The sequence below is a fragment of the Mesoplodon bidens genome (assembly GCF_964165515.1).
Source record: "Mesoplodon bidens genome assembly, chromosome: X".
Taxonomy (NCBI): Eukaryota; Metazoa; Chordata; class Mammalia; order Artiodactyla; family Ziphiidae; genus Mesoplodon; species Mesoplodon bidens.
This window is the reverse complement of record NC_138163.1, coordinates 133,055,934-133,078,600: the sequence shown is the minus strand read 5'-3', so window position 1 is coordinate 133,078,600 and position 22,667 is coordinate 133,055,934. Positions and strand designations below refer to the sequence as shown.

At 41.3% G+C, this 22,667-nt stretch overlaps 1 protein-coding gene across 2 annotated transcripts in view; it reads right to left on the bottom strand.

The window, feature by feature from the left end:
- ARHGAP6 (Rho GTPase activating protein 6) overlaps positions 1 to 22,667 on the bottom strand; it is a 164,505-nt gene that overhangs the window by 26,358 nt on the left and 115,480 nt on the right. For both annotated transcript variants that reach the window (XM_081221957.1, XM_081221956.1), the window contains 5 exons: positions 21,928 to 22,123; positions 15,867 to 15,922; positions 12,976 to 13,126; positions 11,810 to 11,958; positions 4,728 to 4,907 (listed from right to left, as the gene is read on the bottom strand). In XM_081221957.1, coding sequence (XP_081078083.1) covers positions 4,728 to 4,907; positions 11,810 to 11,958; positions 12,976 to 13,126; positions 15,867 to 15,922; positions 21,928 to 22,123 — 732 coding nt within the window. The remainder of the gene's footprint in view (positions 1 to 4,727; positions 4,908 to 11,809; positions 11,959 to 12,975; positions 13,127 to 15,866; positions 15,923 to 21,927; positions 22,124 to 22,667) is intronic.

Genomic DNA, 22,667 nt, shown 5'->3' with positions numbered 1-22,667 from the left:
GATGTCATTTCTAATTCTCAAAATAATCCTGTAAAGCTTCATCCCATTTTTTTTCACAGAAAAAATGGAGACTTAGGGAAGGTAAGCATAGGGCCAAGATCACATGGCAAATACATAGCTGAGCAGAGATTTGAATTCTGGGGAGCTGATTCCAAAGCTCACGGTCTTCCCACCATCTTGGGAGTTTCCCAAGATGTGGTTAGGAAACTATCAGAATGCCCTGGAGGTATTCATTAGAAAGTACACAATTCTGGGCCCCATCTCAGCGCTACTAAGTTTGATCCTCTAGAGTGCAGCCCAGGAATCTGAATATCTGATGAATTTTCTTGCAACTGTTGCATGTTCAAGTTGGTGAACCACGGTTATGATCTGCTGCCTTGGTCTCTTGCTAGAGTGATCATGATGGCTGTTATCATGACCTCTTTCCAGCCCTAGGATTTCTAACCCAGTGCCTGAAAAGCAAACAACTGGTAAAAAGACTGTCCTAGCCACACTCTCGAACTGTGTGGCAGCCTCTAAATCTGGTTATCTTTTCTGTATTACGGGACCAAGCCAGGTTCTCTTCTGTCCTTTCCCATTAACTCGGACACTGGCCACCTGGGACAGGCAGTCCAACATGAGGAAATGAAGGACATTATAACACTCAGAACAAGCTTTGGGTCCCTGCCAGGCCTCTGTGGGGTTTTATATCCCTTCCATCAGTTCTTCAATGGCATCGCTGCTTCTAGGATGCGTTCTGCCTTCAAGGACAAACTCACAGCCACCTTTTCTAACAAGTCTTCCTTTCTGATGCCAATGGGAAGCGATGCCTCCCTCTCTGAGCTTGTAAACCCTTCCAAGGACTGTGAAACAGCACAACTGCTAACCACCTTTAACCATCAGGTCCTGTCTAGCTTCATCCTTCCTTGTTGGGAATTACTGTGCTAATTCTGAAAGCTTCTTAATACAAAAAAAAATGAAACAGCTATCTACATGATTGAATTTTTGTCCATCCACACAGACCTGCTTTGCCAACCAGCCACCAGCTTTGGTATAACAAACTAGATTCTGAAATGCCAAATATGCCAAAAGAATCTACAAAATGATGTGATTGATTAAAAAAAAAGAGGTGGGGCTTCCCTGGTGGCGCAGTGGTTGAGAGGTCCGCCTGCCGATGCAGGGGACACGGGTTCGTGCCCCGGTCCGGGAGGATCCCACATGCCGCGGAGCGGCTGGGCCCGTGGGCCATGGCCGCTGGGCCTGCGCGTTTGGAGCCTGTGCTCCGCAACGGAGAGGCCACAGCAGTGAGAGGCCCGCATACCGCAAAAAAAAAAAAAGAGGTGAAGCTATGGTCTAGGCATAGAACCATGCAGATTTTAGAACTAGAAGGGATCTTGGTTATCATTCATTCTAACCTAGTCCTTTGATAACTAAAGAAATGGAAATCTAAGAAGATGAGGTCACACAGCTAATGTATAGTAAAGATAGGACTATAGCAAAGTTTTCTGGTTCCAGAGCCAGTTTTCTTTTTTCTTTCTTTTTTTTTTTTTTTTTTGCGGTACGCAGCCCTCTCACTGTTGGGACCTCTCCCGTTGCGGAGCACAGGCTCCGGACACGCAGGCTCAGCAGCCATGGCTCAGGGGCCCAGCCGCTCCGCAGCATGTGGGATCTTCCCAGACCGGGGCACAAACCCATGTCCCCTGCATCGGCAGGCGGACTCTCAACCACTGCACCACCAGGGAAGCCCCAGTTTTCTTTTTATTGACACAGGCTTGGGATCTTTGTCCTAACTCTCCTCCTACTTCCTTGTCCCTTTCCTCAACACATAATTCTCATAATCTGTCTAAGGAGATCAAGAATGCTTACGTTAATGGTTAACTTACTCTGAGAAAGGTATCCTTAATTCCTCCATGCTCAAACCTTTTGATAAGTATAAGGAGTAAGGATTAGTAATATGGAAGTCATACGTCACACAGCTACCACTGAGTCCTTCATTAATTCAACCAATATTTCTTGTGTTTCTACCATGTACCAGGCACAGGGGTAATGCAGTAAAGAAAGTTAGGTGGGGCTTCCCTGGTGGCGCAGTGGTTGAGAATCCGCCTGCCGATGCAGGGGACACGGGTTTGAGCCCTGGTCTGGGAGGATCCCACATGCCGCGGAGCAACTGGGCCCGGGAGCCACAACTACTGAGCCTGCGCGTCTGGAGCCTGTGCTCCACAACAACAGAGGCCGTGATAGTGAGAGGCCCACGCACCACGATGAAGAGTGGCCCCCGCTCTCCGCAACTAGAGAAAGCCCTCGCACATAAACAAAGACCCAACACAGCCATAAATAAATAAATTAATTAATTTTTAAAAAAAGAAAGTTAGGTGGAAATGAGCAAAAATTCACCCTGTCAGGGAGCTCGCATTCTAATAGGGAAACACAAACAAAAGAAATTAGTAAAACCCTTATTGGTAATGGTAAGTGCTAAGACGAAAAGGCGGGGAAAGGGAATAGGAAGCGAGGATGTGTGTGTATGGCGGTGGTGTGGTAGGGGGGCTGGATTTTAGACAAGGCGACCAGGGAAGGCCTCGTTGAGAAGTATAGATCACAACTGGGGAACACAAATATGAGCTATTACCCAAGAGAATCTCGGTATCAGGCTCTACAGGGAATGGCAAACTAAGATCAGATTTGGAAAATGTTGGACAAGATGGAGTATTGATGTTCTTCTACTGTTCTTAATAATCCAGGCAGCAGGAAATGGAAGGAGAGGAATGGCACAGCGAAAATGGCAGCAACTGGACTTTCAAGGAGGCCAGGAAGAGATCTGTTAGTATCTGACGTGAAAAGAAATGCCTGATGGTTTGGTTTCATATAAAGAACTTTGTTTAGAATACAGAATTGAGAGAATGGAATTAAGATTGACAAGAGGTATTATTTTGTCTTAAAAAAAATCTAGAGAGTATGAAGTATGCCAAGACTACTTGGCAAGATGATACACGACTTAAAACTTGATGAAAATGTTGAAAAATTCAGACATCTGATTCATCCAAATATGTAATTAATTATGAGGATTGTGGCTGAAGGGTGAAATTTATATAGAGTTCATGAAAATTTCCACTTTTTTTTGAGAGCTTACTGCATGCAACACATGGGCAGTGCCTCAAATACTCAAAGAGGAGCAAGACACCATTCTACCTCGTGAATTTTTCACTGTGGAAAAATCCATTTTCACTTCCTCCTGGGCATCCAGCAGGAATACACTTCTCAGCTTCCCTTGCAGTTAAATGTGGCTTGTGGCAGAGTTCTGTCCAATGGGACTGGAGGGGGCATGATGGATGTCCCTTCTAGGTTTGGCCCATAAAGTCCTAGGGGACTGAAGAGTCTCAAGATGCAAGGAGCTGGGGTCCCTAAATCGCCACCTGGAACGCTGTCCGCTAAACATCTGATTAAACCTTATGTGAATAAGGTACTTATGACTGTTGTGCTGAAGTACTACGATTTGAGCCAACTTGTGTTGCCCAACTAATACAATTATTAATTAACATTTGCATAGAATTTTGCAGTTTGCAGAATGCTTTTGCATAGCAAATGATTCTGGGAACCACCCCAGGAAATGGGTCATATTTTAATTTTTTTCCATTTCACAAACGCTGAAATTGATGCTTACTGAATATTGAATTACTTGGTCATGATCACAAAGGTGAGACAGAGAGGGCAAATATTCGAAACTACTGGCTCTCAAATGCGCAAAAGAATAACTGATAAGACAAGGACGGAAATAAATCTAATGCAAGGCATTTGATAAATATAGACAAAATATTAAGGAAATTCAAAAGAGGGAACTAGCATACTTGGTTGAAGAAGCCACAAAAGGCTCTAGTGGAATAGGTAAGATTTATGGTGAGCATTTGTAAATTCAAAAGAGAAATGGGAGAAGAATCATGGAGAAAGTTCCTGTAAATTCTGACATGCAATACGAGTGGTGAATAGACATGGAAGAGAGTTGGCATTTGTTCTAATGATCGAAGGGAAGTTGGAGCAAGCAATGCAGTTTTTTGAAGGAAAACAGGAACTGGTAATTCAATACAAATCAAAAAAGTATTTACTGAGTGCCTGTCAGATGGAGAGCCTTCCAAAAGTGTACAGAGGATACAGAGAGGAGACAACAAGGGCACAGCCTGTGTTTTAAATGCGTTTGTGATCTACTAGGAGAAATAGTCAAAAATGACTTCAACACAATGTTGAACGAGGTAAACATCAATAGGAACAGTAATAGGGTTCAAGGGACAGAGAAGTGACATGGCAAAGTGACTCAAGAAGGACAAAGGAAAGATAGGTAAAGCTTCATGCAGGACGCAAAATGTCCAGATTGACCTTGGAGGAGGTGCCATTGCTGAGGATGGTTATAAATACATGAATTCACGAGGGCCACGTATAGCTCCCCAAAGAAGAGTTTTATCAATTTTGGGGGCAAGGACACTGCTATATAAAGAATTAAATGATTCCAAAATGTGACCATTGTTTAGGGGACAACAAAATGAAATTTACAATTTGGATATGTTTGTTTAAACATGGAATCACAAACTTACAGTGACATCATAGGTATGTAAATTTCTATTAACTGCCTGGCTTCCAGCGAATTCAGTTAATGACCAGCACTATGGACCAGAAGGTGCTGTGCCTAAGTTTCATTATGCCACCAAGAGGCAATCAATAGGCAGCTGACTGAGATGTCTTGCCAAAGAAGGGCCACTTACCATGAACAGGGCTTCATAATTTTCTATCATTTTCTGCACCACGGCAATGATGGCTGTGCTCTCTTCAGCCCGGGCTGAACTCTGGACCGAGAATTCCTTGTCTGACGACTTCTGCTTGTGCAGCAGGTTGGGTCCAAATATGGTGGCCAAGTTTAGAGACGTCATTTTGTTCCCAGTGACCTATAGAAGCAGAGAATACAAGGACTGTTGTGATTTTTGCTTTTCAAAATGCCAGGTGGTTCAATCATCAATAGAATATTTTTACTTTCTCTCTTTTTTTTTTCTGCAAGGACTACATCATCTCTGTCAGAATCCACGAAGAGCATCATCATTTTCCTTTTGCTTCATGTCTTGAATCGAAGCTCATAGCTCAGTGGTCATCTCAATAGCATACTGAGTAAAAGTTATAACTGTTACTTTTGTGAAACTGGTACTATATAAAATTTCTATCCTGTCTGCTCTTTAAAAATATTGATGTCCATCCATCCAACTGACCATCTTATCCATCCCTCTCTCTATCCTTCATCCATCTATCCATCATCTCTCTATTAATCCATCCACTCAGCACCTACCATAGACTAGGCATTTTTCATGGATTCTGATTATTCTAAAGTTTTTCCCACAATGATCACAAACCAGCCCTTATTTTAAAGGGTTCACATTCTAGAGGATAAAGAAAATGATCAATTACAAGCATTGAGTACAAAGTATGAAACTAGCAACTCTGGAGGCCCCCGGGACACTCCAAAGAGGTGGGTGGCAATATTTGCACAAAACCTTGAAGGAGAATAGAGTTTGCTGGGCTGAAAAGCAGAGGAAATGGCACAGCAGGCACCTTCACAGTGGTGAGAACACGATATGCAAAGACAGAAACATGTAAAATACGCCAAGGCCCGCCAGGAAACTCAGCATGGCAGAAGGTCCTGCAGGAAAGGCCGGCAAGGGCCAGGTGAAAGTCATTGCTACATGTCCCCTGTGGGGCAAAACTACTCCTGGTTGAGAGCCACTGGTCTAGACCAATTTTTATTTCTCTTGTTGAAATTAGTTGAAAATCTACGAATGCCCAGAAAAGCATGGGGACTGTGGCTGCTTGGTGAGGATCCTTTGCCTGGGAAGATCTGCACAGCCTTCAAGAGGCAGCTGGATGCACAGCATAAAATTCCTGACTCACAGGTGAGACGAAGCCTCCTGAGTCCCGACCTTGTCCCGTGGAGACCTGAGCTGGTGGCTACCCAGGCCTGCAAGCCCAGCATGGCACATGGGGTGTATTTTTAGAAGGCGAAGCTGTTTTCAGGTTTGCTGCCAAGTGAAATGATTTCATGTGGTAAACACTGGGAATTTTCAAGAAAGTGCCCTTAATGTACGACTGTTCAATTATGTTTTTTCTTTGTTTCATTTAACTGATACAAAACTTGACAAGTTTTCATGTTATTTTTCATTTCTCTTCCTGGAAATTCATGGCTGAGGATAAAATCAAATATGCACCATTTTCAAATTCATCCCTTTAGAACTCAGAGGCATTTGGAGTATATCAGGGTTTTCTCATTTTTTAAAAAAAAAACATGATCAAATGGAAGATTCTGTTTTCTTTGAAAAGACTGTTTAGTACAAGGACAACCCAGAACTCTGTTTCCGCTCTCCTTCTCCTGTTGCTATTCTGGGAATGCAGTACAATCCCTCTGTAAAACTGCACAGAGGTTCCAGCTGCAGACCACACTGCTGTGGTGTGTTAACACCTTTTTGTTTCATTTTGGTTTTATTTGATTGTTTTTTAATCTGGAAAGGAGACTTGCTCACAGATGGCTTCTACCCTTACCCCTCAAGTTTCAGCATACCTATCTATCTATCATCTCTCTATCTATCATCTATCTCTATGACTGCCCAAGAGTGCACAATATAATGTGTACTTGGGCTTGGTTCATTATTTAATTGTCAGCCAGTGTTATGTTTCCAAATGTTAACAGGAAAACATTTATCTCTACTAAATAAGCATCCTAGATCATTTCTGATCTGAATATGAAGCGCTCACATTTACTGATATTAAAAGTTTAGCATGTAGGTGGGGGAGGGATAGATTGGGAATTTGAGACTAGCAGATGCAAACTATTATATAGCGAATGGATAAACGACAAGGTCCTACTGTAGAGCACAGGGAACAATATTCAATATCCTGGGATAAACCATCATGGAAAAGAATATGTACATATATATACACATATATAACTGGATCACTTTGCTGTACAGCAGAAATTAACACAACATTGTAAATGAGCTATAGTTCAATAAAATAAATTTTGCGTAAAGTTTAGCGTGTAGACTCACTGGCTAGAGGCTTCCCACAGGCTGTCAATTCCCTCTCACCATATGCTTCAGGAGCCGCTGCTGCTGTCATCCTTATATTACAGACGAGGGAAGTGGTGCCCAGAGCCGGGCTCCGGGCAGCCCCCCGCCGCGCACTCTTGCTGGCAGAGCTGGCATAGCGGGGATGTGGGAACACTGGCTCCAAAGCCGGGCCAGGACCAGGGTGAGGGGAGCGAGGCACGGGTCCTGCTACAGTTCCAAAGCCAAACTCGTACTTGCTAGAGGCATGCACCTCATCAAAGGTCAGTAATCCTGGCCTTGTGTCGGTGGTTCATAACTTCTTTTTGCCTCATAGACTCTTTGAAGAACTGGAGGCCAGCTATGGACTCTCTCCCAAAAAAGTGTACATTCACACCACATATTCCATGCCATGCTGGGGGGTTCTTAGACAACCTGAAAAACCACTGCTCAAGAGGTTTCAATGATGTCCCTGCAATAGTCTTACTAGAGGAAATGAAATCTTTCTTACATTTGGGAATTTCTCTTTTCCCCTAAGGAGCAAAGCAAATAGCAAACTAAAAAAAAAAAAAAAAAAAAAAAAAGGAATAAAACAAACCAAACACAAGATAGCAAAAATATTCAATAAAATACCACTATTTTCCCCTCCAAAGGCATTCACCGACTAGTCAATTTTTCTCAATGTCTTTCTTTTAGACATCTTTAAGATCCCATTAGTTAGTGATGCATTGAAGTTTAAGCACTTATTAGAAAAGAAATATTACATTCATTTTATAGAGGAGGAAGCTCAGACCTTCCCCTACCCCAACTCTGTTTTCCGTCCTCTTCCTCTATTTTACAAAAACAAGGTCACATAGCAAGGTGCTGGCAGAGCCTGGGTGAGCCTCCAAGCTCCTTGACACTCTGATTCAGTTTTCTTCCTGTTGCAGCCCATAATAACTACCCAACAGATACGTAACACATCTAGCACAAACTAACAAACAGGTAAGAGAGAAACTTGAAAAATTCTTTGTTTCTTGATTATATTTGACAATTGAATTTTTGTCTCACTCCAATCTGCCCACTCTGAATTCTTCACCTGCTCATGCCAAACCAACTTAAAAAATCGTGAGCAAAAAACCTCTCTCTCGTTCCTCTACCTCCCCTTTTCACTTCTACCAGAAGGGATTTTCAGCTAATTCCCATCCCTATGCCATGCTTATGCGGTCCACTTACTCAATCCCGACACACCCTTTGATATGTAGTTTAAGTTCAATCTCCCGCACAAAGCCATTCCAAACTTTTCTGCTCCACGTTCATCACTTTTCTGAAGTTCTGCAGTGACTCTGCGTTGTGTTCTCTAATTCTATATTTGCCTTGTGTTTTTCCCCCCTCCACCTCCTAGATGCCACAGCATCCTGGGAACGGTAATTAGAAAATTCCTGAACAATGCTCACTGGCTTAGAGGAACAGAGAGTAGGCGCTCAGAACATACGTGATTCAAATACCAAGGCCATTCTTACACGGAAACATTTATAATGTGAATTGCTGTTTTCCATATTGCTATTCCTACAAAACCTTTCTAACTCACCCTCCTCCTGTCTCTAACCAATCTAAAACACGGATTATATCACCTTAGTTGAATCCTTCCGAAGATTCATGGCTTAAAAGAATCAGCCACCTTCCCCTGACAAAGGCATTCAGTACTCTGGGAACATAGTCCAATTTCCCCTCTGACCTCATCAGTACTTTCCCACACTGCAGCCTCAACTCTAGTCCAAGATGGCTGTGTGAGTTACTTGTTTTCCTGTAACCTCTAACCATTTCACGGAAGCAGTGCTCTCCTCGTATTTCCCCTGTTGCTTTAATTTTTGGTTACTAGTCCTTCGTTTTGATTCAAGGTTTAGGTCAAGGATGTCTAGAAACCCTTGTCATCTCTTGCTTCCCGTACAACTTTGCTGTTACCAGAATATTTTTATATTCCTTGCAATAAACTAGTTTTATCAATGACTGTGCAGTGCCAGTTGAAGACATTTTATCTCCAAAGTTCAGATAAGGAAACCCAGGTTTAGGAATATTAGTAGATTTGTCCAAGAACACATGATCAGTGAGTTGTAAAGCTAACAAGTGTTCTCACCCAGGGGTGACTTTGAGCTTCCCCTCCTTCCCGGGGAAACCTGGCCATGTTTAGAGACACTTTCAGCTGTCACAACTGGGGCAGCATTATGGGCCGGGGGGAGCTGCTACTGGCATCAAGTGAGTAGAGGCCAGGCATGCTGCTAAGCATCCCACAATGCACAGGGCACCCACACAACACAGAATTACCTGGTCCCAAGGGTCAATCGTATGGAGGCCGGGAAACTGTGAGCTAGACCCCCAGCAGAGTTGTTTCTTCCTACTTGCTATTCTATATTTCTGTTCTCCATAAGTCAGACTGGTTTGGGTTTGAGGCACAGCTGGGACTTTGCTAGTCAAGGGACCGAACCTTCATCAAGATATTTTACTGCCATCTGCTGGGATATTGTCCTAATATCTCTGCAAATCTGCACTGACTATGGGGGACATGGCACCTCGCCCAGAGTCATGAATGCACAAATGCACAACTTGCACAAGCGTTAAGTGGAGGCTCCCTGGGGAACACTGGGTAAGTTACGTAACCCCTCCAGCCCTCAGTTTCCACCTCGGAAACACAGGGACGACAATCTCTCTCTTGCTCAATGGAGGATTAGCTATAATATATGTATAAAGGCCCAAGCACACGGCCGGCACATGGTAGGAGAGACATAAATGGCAGCTAGTGTTCCGGCATGCTAAGTTCCATTGGTACCTATCCAAGAATATTTTCTCCTCTTTGCCATAGGCAATGCAGTCTTGTTCAGCATTCGGACCAAAAGAATGTCTGCAAATGATTTTTAAAAGGCACGAGTGAGTTCAACTGGACATTTTGCTTTCCTCAATGCCTTCTTAATCACCTAAGACCCGACTTTCTTCTCACATAGTACTTAAGAAACATCAGAGAGGCAACTGACATACCTAGGAACCCAGACAGGGCTCTGTCTTGACCCAATGATTAGGCAGATGATTCTACAGCTTCTCTTATATCTATAGTCAATAAAGGCTGACACCCAGATGGGTAATATAACTACTTAACAATTATGAGAATTACAGTATATCCTTTGAAGAGCTGTGTCTGCTGAAAGAAGGTGGCAGTGCCATATTGTGAAACCTGAAGCCAGCAGAGGTTTCACTAATAACTGCTATAGAGATAAATGGATAACTCAGGAAAGTTCCATTCTCACATTGGTAGGGAGGATGAGGATAAGAAAGGGAGAACTGCCTTTCTGGAAAAAAATACATATGACCATGGCCTTTGGGAAAGAAATCTGACAAACGCAGAAATGAATCCACAACACAGCTGTGTTCTGCTTAACAGGATTTAAAATAAAAGCTTCTGGGATAAGTAAGCTTGGAATGCCTTTGACTCCTTCTTGTTGATTTACAAGGCATGTTAACATATTAAAGGGTCTGAGATCTCCTGGGGAATCCAAGGTCAGGGAAAAGTAGGACTGCATGGTTTCAAGAAGGGAAACAGATCTCTTGTTAAGGTAAAGATTAAGTAGGTTGCTTGCCAATAGGTCACTTAAAATTGTCCAAGGGAGAAACTGGAAAACACCTTGAAGCACAGGAGTATGACCAAAGAGAACCAGAGCCCAGGACCTCAGATGGGGGGCCGGGTCCAACAAGAACATCCCCAAAGGGTCCAGAGGACTGTGCAGAACCTGTCTTTAGCAGTTGGTACCATGTGGCATTGAGATACACGGCAACAGTCAAGAGATCTGACTTTTCAGTTCTTTCTCCACCTGGTTTTGAAGCAGGATCCACCCTCCATTGCACTGAGCCAGTCCCTATTTTGGGGGGAGGGTTGAAGGAGAGAAAGGACCTCTAAAAAGGAAGATCCTAGACTTCTAGCCATAGGGCACATGGGTGCTCCAGAATAAAATGGAAGAATGAAGAGGTGACATCATATCTGGGCTTCAAGTTAAAGAAGCAGATCAAATGAGTTACAAGGACAGCCATCTCCCCCCACCTGCATTACTCCATTTTTCTCATGCTCGTAAGCACCTCTGTAGCTCATGTTCGTCTCCTTTACACAAATGGAAATTCAGGGTCTTGAGTAAAGTATCATCATGGAAAATGACAGCCTCATTTGGAAGCGTCCTTGAAACATACAAGGAAGTTAATGGCCAATGCGCTCTTAGGAATGGTCCCTCCAGAGGGGGGAACAAAAAGCCTGCATTAGTTCTCTTTCTACATAGACACATAGGCCAGGAAAGGGAAGCTTCATTCTCTCCAGGTGAGACATCTGACCAAATTGGTAGCTCTCTCTTTTTTTTTTTTTTTAAAAAGTTGAAGTATAGTTGATTTACAATACTGCGTTAGTTTCAGGTGTATAGCATAGTGATTCAGTATTTTTGCAGATTATATCCCATTATAGGTTATTACAAGACATTAAAAGACAGTGGGCATAATTGCCTGTGCTACACGCTATATCCTTGTTGCATATCTACTTTATGTACAGTCGTTTGTATCTGTTAATCCCACTACCCTAATTCATCCCTCCCCCCATCCGTCTCCCGTTCAGTAACCGCACGTTTGTTTTCTATGTCTGTGAGCCTGTTTCTGTTTTGCACAGACACGCATTTGTATTATTTTTGAGCTCTCCCTTCTAAAACGGGAAAAAGGAAGAATGAGAGCATCTGTCGCGGTGGCGGTGGGGGGCGCACCTCTTGCCCGTCTTTGCTGACGGTGTCCTCAGCATGCCTGGCCACGATGGAGAGAAACTGCAGCAGCCGGTGAAGCGTGTCGCAATTGCAGGGAGGTAGAAGGTAGATGAGGAGCTGCAAGGTGCCCAGCTGTTCCTCAGGCTCCAACACTAAGCAAGGCAAAGAGAGGCGCTCCAAGTGAGTCAAAGGGGGAAGTCATGCCCTTCAGGCTCAACGGCCTTCAGAAAGGGACTAGCAAGGCAAGTCCCATTTCATTCCTTCACCCACTCTCCTATTGCTTTAGCAATTTAACAGTAAGGTTCTATGACGGATAGAAAGATAAATTCGACCTGGGAAAATGTAACATCCAGAGAAATCATTATAATCCAGGTTAGAAAGGTAACTTCATGTCCCTTACTTTCTTCTCCCTCCTTCCCCTGGTATAAATCATCACATACTTTATGGATCACAGTCTTTCATGGTTGTTAACTATTTGCTAACAATGACTGAGAATCTGTGAATGTTCTTAAATTTGAGTTTAGAACACATTTGAGGCCCTTGTCTGTTGAGCAATGTATAAGAGGTAGACTTTTTGTTGGCAGTAACCAAGACACGGCCCAATGTCAGTGTCTTCTCTCTCTTTTGTGATCCTATCTTAACTGCAGCATGGATGAAAAATTTCATGGAGGCTGAAACACTTCTGGTTGTTCCTCTTCCCTCTCCCCGTCCTTTTCTCCACTGTGGGATCTGTGTCTCTAGCCCTGAAGCAGCCACATTGAAAGTACTGACACTGGGCTATGCCATCCTGCTTTCCCTGGAACGTTTCCTGCCCCCGCTTTCTCACTCTAGGTTCCAGAAATGCAAACTCATTTTTAGGCACAAACTCAATGTGAACTCTCTCTGTTCCTCCAAAGCATCAATTTATAGCAATTTCTACTGTCCTAGAGCCCTTTGAAGGCATCCCAAATTTTTCTTGGCTACTTCCATTTGTTTTATTGCAACTTTCTACTTGCTAATTCTCCCCAGGGTAAATCTCAGAAAATTCCCCAAATAGCCCGTTCATTAGAGACTGATAAATAAGGGCAAAAAAAAAAGCTATTAGAAAACACGTGCATAAGGTTCTGATGAATGAGTGGGACATCCCAGTCACCCAGGAACCCATTCCTGCAAATGACTGGATTACGCACAGAGGGTATTGATGAAAGCTGTGTACAGCTCCCTGGTGAGAAGGGGGTCCGGCATGTCCCTCAGGAACTCCTTCAACAAGGCAGCCACGTCATGAACGCTGTGCTCTTCCTCCAGGGACACGTCAACACCACGGTCAAATTCCTCACGTAACTGCAAAGACAACGGTTCAAGTGGCAGTCTCAGAACACCATACCTCAATGTTCAGCGCCCAGCAAAAGAAGTGCTATGACATGCAGCATCTGGTATTAAGTTTACCAAGACCCCAAGAAGCAGGAGCAAACAACATGTCGCCCTGATCTACAGAGCCTATGCACACCCAGCCATGAATATATGTATGTGTGTATATATATATATATATTTGAAATGAATTATTAAATAAAAGTATCTGTGGGTTTACTGTTAATGATGCAAGCAGAAGGGCTTGATAATGACATCCAGAAGGTTGGGAGGAAGAGCTAAGGGGTTAGGTCAATTCTAACTGTGGGAGGGAGGAATTAATCTATTATACAGTGGTTTTGCATGTCAGCAAATTCACCATGTTGGAATTTTGACATTTTCCAGAAATACTCGACAAGAAAGCAAAGAGATATTTCTGCAAACAATGAAATTAAAAACCCTGATAGGAGCTTCCCTGGTGGCGCAGTGGTTGAGAGTCCGCCTGCCGATGCAGGGGACACGGGTTCGTGCCCCCGTCCGGGAGGATCCCACATGCCGCGGAGCGGCTGGGCCCGTGAGCCATGGCCACTGAGGCTGCGTGTCCGGAGCCTGTGCTGTGCAACCTGACAGGCCACAACGGTGAGAGGCCCGCGTACCACACACACACACACAAAACCCCTGATAAACCGTTTGTGACTAAGCCTTGAAAGATGACAATAACTAAGTAAAATCTGCCTTAGGTTTGCCAAAGTAGCCTTATTAACATTTTCCAAGAAGATTTCCTGCTTTCATCATTATACTCAGTCCTTTAGCGTTTATAACAGTAGGAAAACACAATAGCAAGAAGGGAGTCATAACTCTACACCCTATTTTCATCTCCGACAGCTCAACTTCTCTTAGATATTGCTTGTTCTCTGCTGTTAAAATAATTTTGTGAGTTCACGAATGTACTCTAGGCAATAAACTTCTGTAAGTGTTCATTTGCTATGTCATTCATTCATCCATTCATTCAACAAAGATGTACTGCACACTTAAATACCAGGCCTTGTTACAGTTCCTCAAAATACGGTGATGAGTAAAGAGGCAAAGCCCTCCCCCTCCTCCAGCTCTCAGGCTGACAGACAGGTGATAAATTAGTAATCCCACCAATGATTAAGTAGCTCTTTATACTGTGACAATTGTTCTTAAGAAAAAGTGTAGGATGCTAAGAAGTGATATAACAAGATCAAATGGTGAGTTAGGGCCTATTTCACAATTGAAATCTAACCACTAATTCTATACATATTTTTGAGAATCCTTCCGTAAATCTCCATGCAAAGGTTTTCCTTTTAGTGGATCCAGATATAACTGAGGAATAATTTCTGTCACTAGCCACCCCGCCACCTGACAAGAATGCCTGTTACTGTCCCGAATCGCACATCAATTCCAGGCAACTCATCCTTAGCGTGCATCAGGCAGCCAGAATGCAGAAGGCTTCCATCAGCACCAATCCTCATTGTGATCATCTAAAGACACCATGCTTTCCTTCTGAGTGCACATGCACGTGCACACACACACACATGCAGAAAGAACGGATTGTGGGAAGAGCTCGGTCTAAACTGTGTGATCTTGAATTAAATTTCTTAATCTCTCTAAGCCTCAGAAGAAGTGGGTGAAAGGAGCTTGTCTCCCAGCCGGTGGGCAGATTCAACGAGATAACGTTGATGAAAATATTCTGCAATTCTGCACAGGTGAGAGGCCTAAGAAATGTTATTACTATGCTAACTTTCTTCCTGCTAATCCTATTGTGAAATGTTAAATGTTCAATAGTATCTTATGCGACTATTACAAATAAAACCAACCAACCAACCAAACAGAAAACATACTTCTTTTGAAAACCCCTTTTGTCTTGACAAAAAAAGAAAGACATTATGAGGAGACATTTATTTCAGTTAGTTTCAATAATATGAACAAATATCGTTTCTTCAGCTTCATCCAACTAAAAATTATTTTCATTTGGCTTCACTTTTGAATTGCTGGGTTCCTTACTCCTTTCTGTTGGCACCAACAGAGGGAAAATAACATTTTAATTTTCTTTTAGCCAACAAATGAATTCTTTTCTCAAAGGGTGGTTTGCCTTTTATGAAGCCGTCATGAACACAGATACCTGCCTGATCATAGGAGCCTATTCCTGAAGCTCTCATATCAAACTTCGTTTGCAAGAATGCTGCAAAGTGCAGAAGGAAACTGAGGGGTACAGTCCCCACATGGAAAATGAATTGGGGAATCAATGGTACCATGGAAAAGTAATATGAATTATTTATTTTTGAGAAAGTAAAGCTATAAACATAGTATTTTAAAAGAAGAGATATTAATGGCATTACTCATCGCATTTTAGTAAAAACGGGTGCTGTACAATTGTTTTCTATTTATTATCACTTACTGATCAGGTACTCTCCGAATCTCCTACATTTACAGTGTCAATAAGATGTTTATAAATTAGTTTCATTTGGCTGTACATGCTGTGGGCACGTCCAGATGTTTTGCTTTCAGCTGTATGAACCTAACTCTTTCACAAACTTTCTGAGATTCTGAGTTGTTGCTTTTTACTTCTTGGGACTCAATTATACTCTAATAGGTGGGAGGGTACATAAAAGATATTCAGAAATGAATTTGCATGAGCTTGAACTTTATACGACGTAATTCAACTAAAAGTCAGGTGAAACGTACAATATAATCTTCACTTTTCACTTACTTGTCTCACTCTCTTTTTTGAGCTTCCAACTCGGAATATCCCCACTGTCTGGAGGCCTGCAAATAAGCAAACAAAATCATCAGTCCTGTTTTGTGGCTTGAAACTGGAGGAAATCAAAATAGATATAAAAGGGAATGCCAGGGCTTCCCTGGTGGCACAGTGGTTGACAGTCTGCCTGCCGATGCAGGGGACACGGGTTCGTGCCCTGGTCTAGGAAAATCCCACATGCCGCGGAGCGGCTGGGCCCGTGAGCCATGGCCGTTCAGCCTGCGCGTCCGGAGCCTGTGCTCCACAACGGGCGAGGCCACAACAGTGAGAGGCCTGCGTACCGCAAAAAAAAAAAAAAAAAAAAAAAAAGGGAATGCCAGCACCACGCTGCAACATGCAGGGCAATATAGTAACTTGACAGCGTGCACTAATGCTTATTTATCCCACGCTAGATTCACCAGGTACCTAGAGGTTAGCCCCGAAAGTACCAGGATCATTGTACGGTAAATGTTTCTGATGAAAAAATGTTCTTGTGTTATTATGTATTTCCACACTTTCTCCATATGAAAAAAATAATGTAACATTTTCTTCATCATTCAGAATAAACATGAATTTTCTATGAATTTCCAGCCCTTTATCAATTTTAAAATAGATATTTCTTGTTTTACTGATCATAATTAAAACAGGTACTTATTAAAGAAAATCCATAAGGTGCAGAAAAATACAAAAAATAATATACTTTAAAAAATACCTGATGCAGAAGTAATGACTTAATATTTTGGTTTATTTCTATCCAGTCTTTTCCCCATGAAAAAAAATATGGGGGGTAGAATGCTGCTGCTTTTACTCAATATTATGCCACAAGAATTTTTTATGCCAGTAAAAATTCTGCATCAATGTCATTTAAAATGGATGCAAAATACTCTATTGCATGAATGTGCCACAATTCACTTCATATCCTCCTCTGAATGACAATATAGCTCCCCGCAACATATATGCACTTGCTTTGATACCATAACTAGCCCGATTAGGAACAACTTTGTACATAGGTCTCAGTTTACATTTCTGATTCTCTTAAGATCATGTTGTAGAAGTGGGATTATGGGGCCAATGCATGAAAAAGAGTTATCCAGCCCCAAATGTCAGTAGTGCCAAGGTTGAGAAACCTTGCTCTAAAAAATTAGGTCTCTTAAACATAATCGATCACAAATTAGAAATTTCAACAATAGTTCCTTAATATCATTAAATATCCAGTCAACATTCACATAAGGTTCACAAACTGTGATAGGCTGGCGTGCCTTGTAGTCTCTTAATGTGTTTGTTTCCCCCTCTCTGTTTATATGATTTCCTCGTAATTGGTTTGATGAAGAAATAGCATTGATTTCCCACTGGAGATTTTCCCACTGCCTGGATGTAGACACTCTGTGGTGTCATTTATGGGTCCCTTTCTCCCCTTTATTTCCTCTAAAGACATAGTTAGAGCCAGTGTTTTCTCTGATTCAGGTTTGAATTTGGGGGCAAGAAGACTTCACCAGAGGTATTATGCACTTCCTTAAAGTGGCACAGAGTGTCTGAATGACTCTCCTTTCCTATGCAAGCCATTAATCACTGCCATTGATGATCATCATCTACATTTAGTGTTTCATTGGTGGCTCATTTTCTCTTCATTTGGGATAATCAGTTACAAGGGTAATGCCAGATTGTAGCTGCTAGTGGTGGCTTGTAGCCACATGAAGAAAGCTGGAGTGGGAGTCAACAGACCATGAAACATAGTCAACACTCCAGCAATCAGACTCATGCTCTCATGGCATCATTTGCATCCTGAATCTACCTGTTCCTGAATCTAGATATAATATTCATACTTCCAGTATGTAAATGGGAATTTGGGGGGCTGCTTTGCTTAATCTGCTTTTATCTGGGTTCTTCTCCCTTGCCACGGAAAGAGTTCTGACTAGTCCAATATTTAATTATATTGGAAAGAGTTGAAATCTTTACAACGTTATTTCTTTCCATCCAGAAACAAAGTAGATATCTTAATTTATTTCTTAATTCCTTAATATTTCTTGGTAAAGCTTTGCAGTTTTTGTCACAGAAGTTTCTTACTTCTTATTACAGATATTCTAGGTAACTATACGTTTGATATTAATATAAATGAATTATTTTATTGTTATAGTACATAACCTATTATTGCTCTTATATAAGACATGGATATCTTTTTGTATATTTATTTTATGGTCTTGCCACATTGTGTATTGTGTATAAGACTTTTAAAGTTGGTTTTCTAGAATTTTTCAGTTAGAAATGATAATATCCATAAATATCCCATTTATCACTTTTATATCTTATGAGTGTTATCCTGAATTTCCAGAATAACTTGAGAGAATCATGCTGAGAGGCTAGTTATTGCTGACTTGCATAAGTACGTCTTGGTGCTTTGCACTTGGGTGGAATTTTGCTTTGCATCTATTCTCAAAAGACTTGTGTGCCTTCCTTGTTGCTGCCATCAATTCATCTGCCTTATAACTGAGTCCAACCCCCAGCCTAATTTATTGCTTCTACCTCTCTGGGAGCTTGAAAACAGGATAATCAAGGTATTAGAATCAAATACAGAATTATATTTCTTCATCTACAAAATGAGCATAATAACTATCCACCTCAAAAGTTGTTCAGTGATTCAATTAATTAATGTATATTAAAATACCTAGAATTGTATCTGGCATCTACTATTATATAGAGAGATATAGGTCCTAACTGAACGAAATGAGGCTTTTTGTGCAAAACAGAAAACTGTAATATAATAGTAGGTCTCAGCAATTTTAATTTTGGCCGCATTTATTTTCTTGTTGGTCCGATGGTTTCCAAATGGCTGAAATTTCTACATAAGTGAGATATCACAAAAGGGCACTTTCTTCCCAGGTGGGACTATTCCTTTGCCTAAAGTCCTCCATTCTGTTCAGAAATGTCCATTTCTGTGTCATTATTTCCTAAATTATAGTATTTTTCCACTCAGTAAAAGTGACTGTGATTTCAAAAATAACTAGCTAGTGGGGCTTCCCTGGTGGCGCAGTGGTTGGGAGTCTGCCTGTCGATGCAGGGGACACGGGTTCATGCCCCGGTCCGGGAAGATGCCACATGCCGCGGAGTGGCTGGGCCCATGAGCCATGGCCGCTGGGCCTTCGCGCCTGGAGCCTGTGCTCCGCAGCGGGAGAGGCCACAACAGTGAGAGGCCCGCGTACTGCAAAAAAATAAAAATAAAAAAAATAACTAGCTAGTGATTGATTGCTATAATTCCTATGTATCAATGGATTATAACCTGTTTTAAGTTTTTTAAATTAATTAATTAGTTAATTAATTAATGAATTTTAGGTTGAGCCGATGACAGCCTTCAGACAGCCAATGCCATTCTCTGACATAAGCCTTAGAGTCATTTTCCTCAAAGAGAAGATACAATCTAGGCATTCAGCAACCTTGACTTGAGACAGTCACTGATAAAAACAGGTGTCCATCAAAAAAGGCATAGATCTGGCAAAGAAATGTGACTTTGCTGTACCCTGTGCCAGAAATGGATATAATCACCTTTCTCTCCTTTTTGTCAGAAGCTGAAATGGAAACGAGAACCAGGGCACCTGAATCTCAGGCTTAGGGAATTCAAGTAATGAGGGCAGGCATAATAAGCAGAAGGCCCCACCCTAAAATCAGCCTAAATCCTTTAAGCAGAAGAGAGTTTGACTCTTTGTTATATTGTCTGTTTTTTTTTTTTTTTTTGTCGTTGTTTTTGTTTGAAATGTGTGCTTCGGGGAAATTAAGGATGCTTAAGGAATTTTGGCCTAGTAGTGGAGAAAGCATTTGGGTGAAGTAAAAGTGAGGAAGGGTGGGGTACACGAATACATAGATGGAGTCAAGATAACTGTCCAAGACCAATTGTTTTTGTTTGTTTCTCTCTCTCTCTCTGTTTTGTTTTGTTTTGTTTTTTTGTGTGTGTGTGTCCAAGAGCAATTTGGGAGAGAATGAAAAGGTCTTTGACGAACGTCTATAAAGCTAAAGTGAATCAAACTCTCTGCTACCCATTTCAAACACTGGCAAATAAAGTCTTACAAAAGAATTGTCTTTGAAATTTGCTCTTTTTTCATTGGTTTAAAGGGACTAAGATTAATATCTATTTGAATGTGGACCTATCTCTTATTTTTCCAGAGCCATTTGGTCTAAACATCATGGAAACTCGGAACAGAATCAGGGCCTTGAAAGATCATGTAGGTTATCTTCTTTCCTTTAGGCCCTAAACTACATTGTAACTATTTCCCCCACACCCCCCCCAAAAAAGTGAACTTCCCTGTTTTTTAGTAATCTTAAAGGAAATGCTATTTTACAAATTATAATTCATGAAAATTTGTTTTCAAAAAGAAAATACAAAGACATGCCAAGTTTTCTTTCACAAAAGCAGTTACTCAACCTGGCACTGCATTTTTCCATGGTTAGAGAAGAATTTTCTCATTTAGAATTCTTTAGAGTGCTACAGTTCACTCTACATTCTTTATAGGGAAAAATTATAATTATAAAAGTATGAGTCGCTTTTCCTACCTCGTAGTAAAGTTTAGGCTGAATTTAAATATTCATGTAAATTCTTTAGGTGTTAAAAGCAACTAAAGAACTCTTTAGTTGCTAAGCTATTTTGAAAAATAATTCTGTTCAAGTAATACTGATTGAAACATTTACATTGTGTTATCATGATACTAAGTACTGGGAATTCAAAATGTCTAAGATATATATATATATTTTTTTTGCTGTACGTGGGCCTCTCACTGTTGTGGCCTCTCCCATTGCGGAGCACAGGCTCCGGACGCGCAGGCTCAGCGGCCATGGCTCACAGGCCCAGCCGCTCCGCGGCATGTGGGATCCTCCCGGACCGGGGCACGAACCCGTGTCCCCTGCATCGGCAGGCGGACTCTCAACCACTGCGCCACCAGGGAAGCCCTCTAAGATATTTTTATTGATGTCCAGTTTACTTTCCAAGGAGAAGAGTCAGATAAGAATGTACACTCATACACATAAATATACACATTAAAATTTTGTATAAACAAAGTTTCAATACATATTAATTATATTAAGTCACCCATATGTTATCTAGTGATTTCCATATATAATGAATTGATTAAGAGACCTGGACATATCCTAGTAATTTTTATAAAGTCCCACTTTTATTAGAAAGAAATAGATGAGAATGTTAAGAGTAGTTATGTCTATATGATAGCCTCAGAATTTGCTTTTCTGTTTCTTTTTTTCTCTATTATGATGTGTACATTATTTTTATAGTAAAAAAGCAATTACAGTGATGTATGTCAATTATTTCTCAATAAAACTGGAAAAAAGAAGCAATTATAAACTCTTCTCATGTCCATAAAATGCATGCTAACATTATAGCAAACAAATTCAGATCCTAGACATGGCTGTTTGATGACCCAAAAGTCTAAAGTTCAGCAAAAATTTTAAAGAACTGTACATTGTTTTAAAGTTGGCATATTAAGTGGAACTGAGTTTCCAAAATGGTCACTATGAAGAAATTTTAAGTGGACAGCTTTCCAGAAAAATGCAAAGAGCAATATAGAAACCTATTGTCCCAAACTATGTATTTTCTATTCACTTAAGGAATGGTTTTCTAATCTTTTTTTTTTTTCTGTAAGAAGCTGGACTATTATTTTTTAAAGGAAGCCTTGCGTAACCTCAATGTATAAAAAAGATAAAAGTGGCTCTGCTTTGTTTGAAGGGGGTCCTGAGGATAGTCCCAGCCCAACAGACCTTGCCCTCCCCTCAATTCCTTGATCTCCAGGGTCACTTCTGAGGACTATTTAGGGCTGGGGAGTCTGAATACCATCAAGTTGATTCCCGCCACCCCAAATCTTGTGTAGCCCTACTGGGGTTAAGCAAACGCTCATATTTGTAAATTTTCTTTGCAAAGGAAATTTCAGCCTAGAGCCTGATCAAATGAACATAGAATTAGAATCAGGTGCTTGAATGATTGATGCCTGAATACGTGAAAGTCTTTAGTACTTGAGTGCTGACAAACAAGTTTGCTTACCATGTTTTTCTAGATGTTGACAGCAGCTGTCTACCAGCCTGGGGACCTGTCTGTAAATGGGATTCAGACTGAGTTTCTTATCTCTGGCTTTTTCTTTTTTATTCTGAGCTTCGGCAGGCAAGGAGAGTTGTAATGCTTCTAGCAGTCGAGACTGATTGTCATCAAGATCGGAGATAGAATCCACTGACATTGCACCCTGCAAATTATACACAGACGTGAACACAGAGTGCAGATGGAGAAAATAAAAACCGCTTCCCCCAATGCCATCCAATAAATCCTTTTGCCCACGACTACTAATCACACTCGAAATAATACTGTTTAGTTGTGCAGTTTGTATTTTAAAAGGAAAAAAGGTTAGGAAACCTCCGCAGCATAGGGTAAGGTAATGACAGTTACAATTTCAACAATAGACAACTTTTTCCAAATGGAAGACAAGAGATGGCAAACATACAATTAAAATATTTTGACCCAACCACTTCATTCCTTGAAACAAGAAAAAAATCACATACTTGACAAATGAAGTAAAGTCAGAGAACTCTTGTGAAAAAAAATTAATAATAATTCAAAACTCGAAAGTAGATTTTAAAATAGGAGGATTCCATAAACAGTCTTAGTTTAGTTTTCCCCAAGACGTGACACAATGAACTTTATTAGGGGAATAGTCCCAGGAGACAGCTGTAGGGAAGTAGGGAAATGAGAAAGGGAAGTGAAGGCAGCTAATGAAGGGAGCATCACCAAGC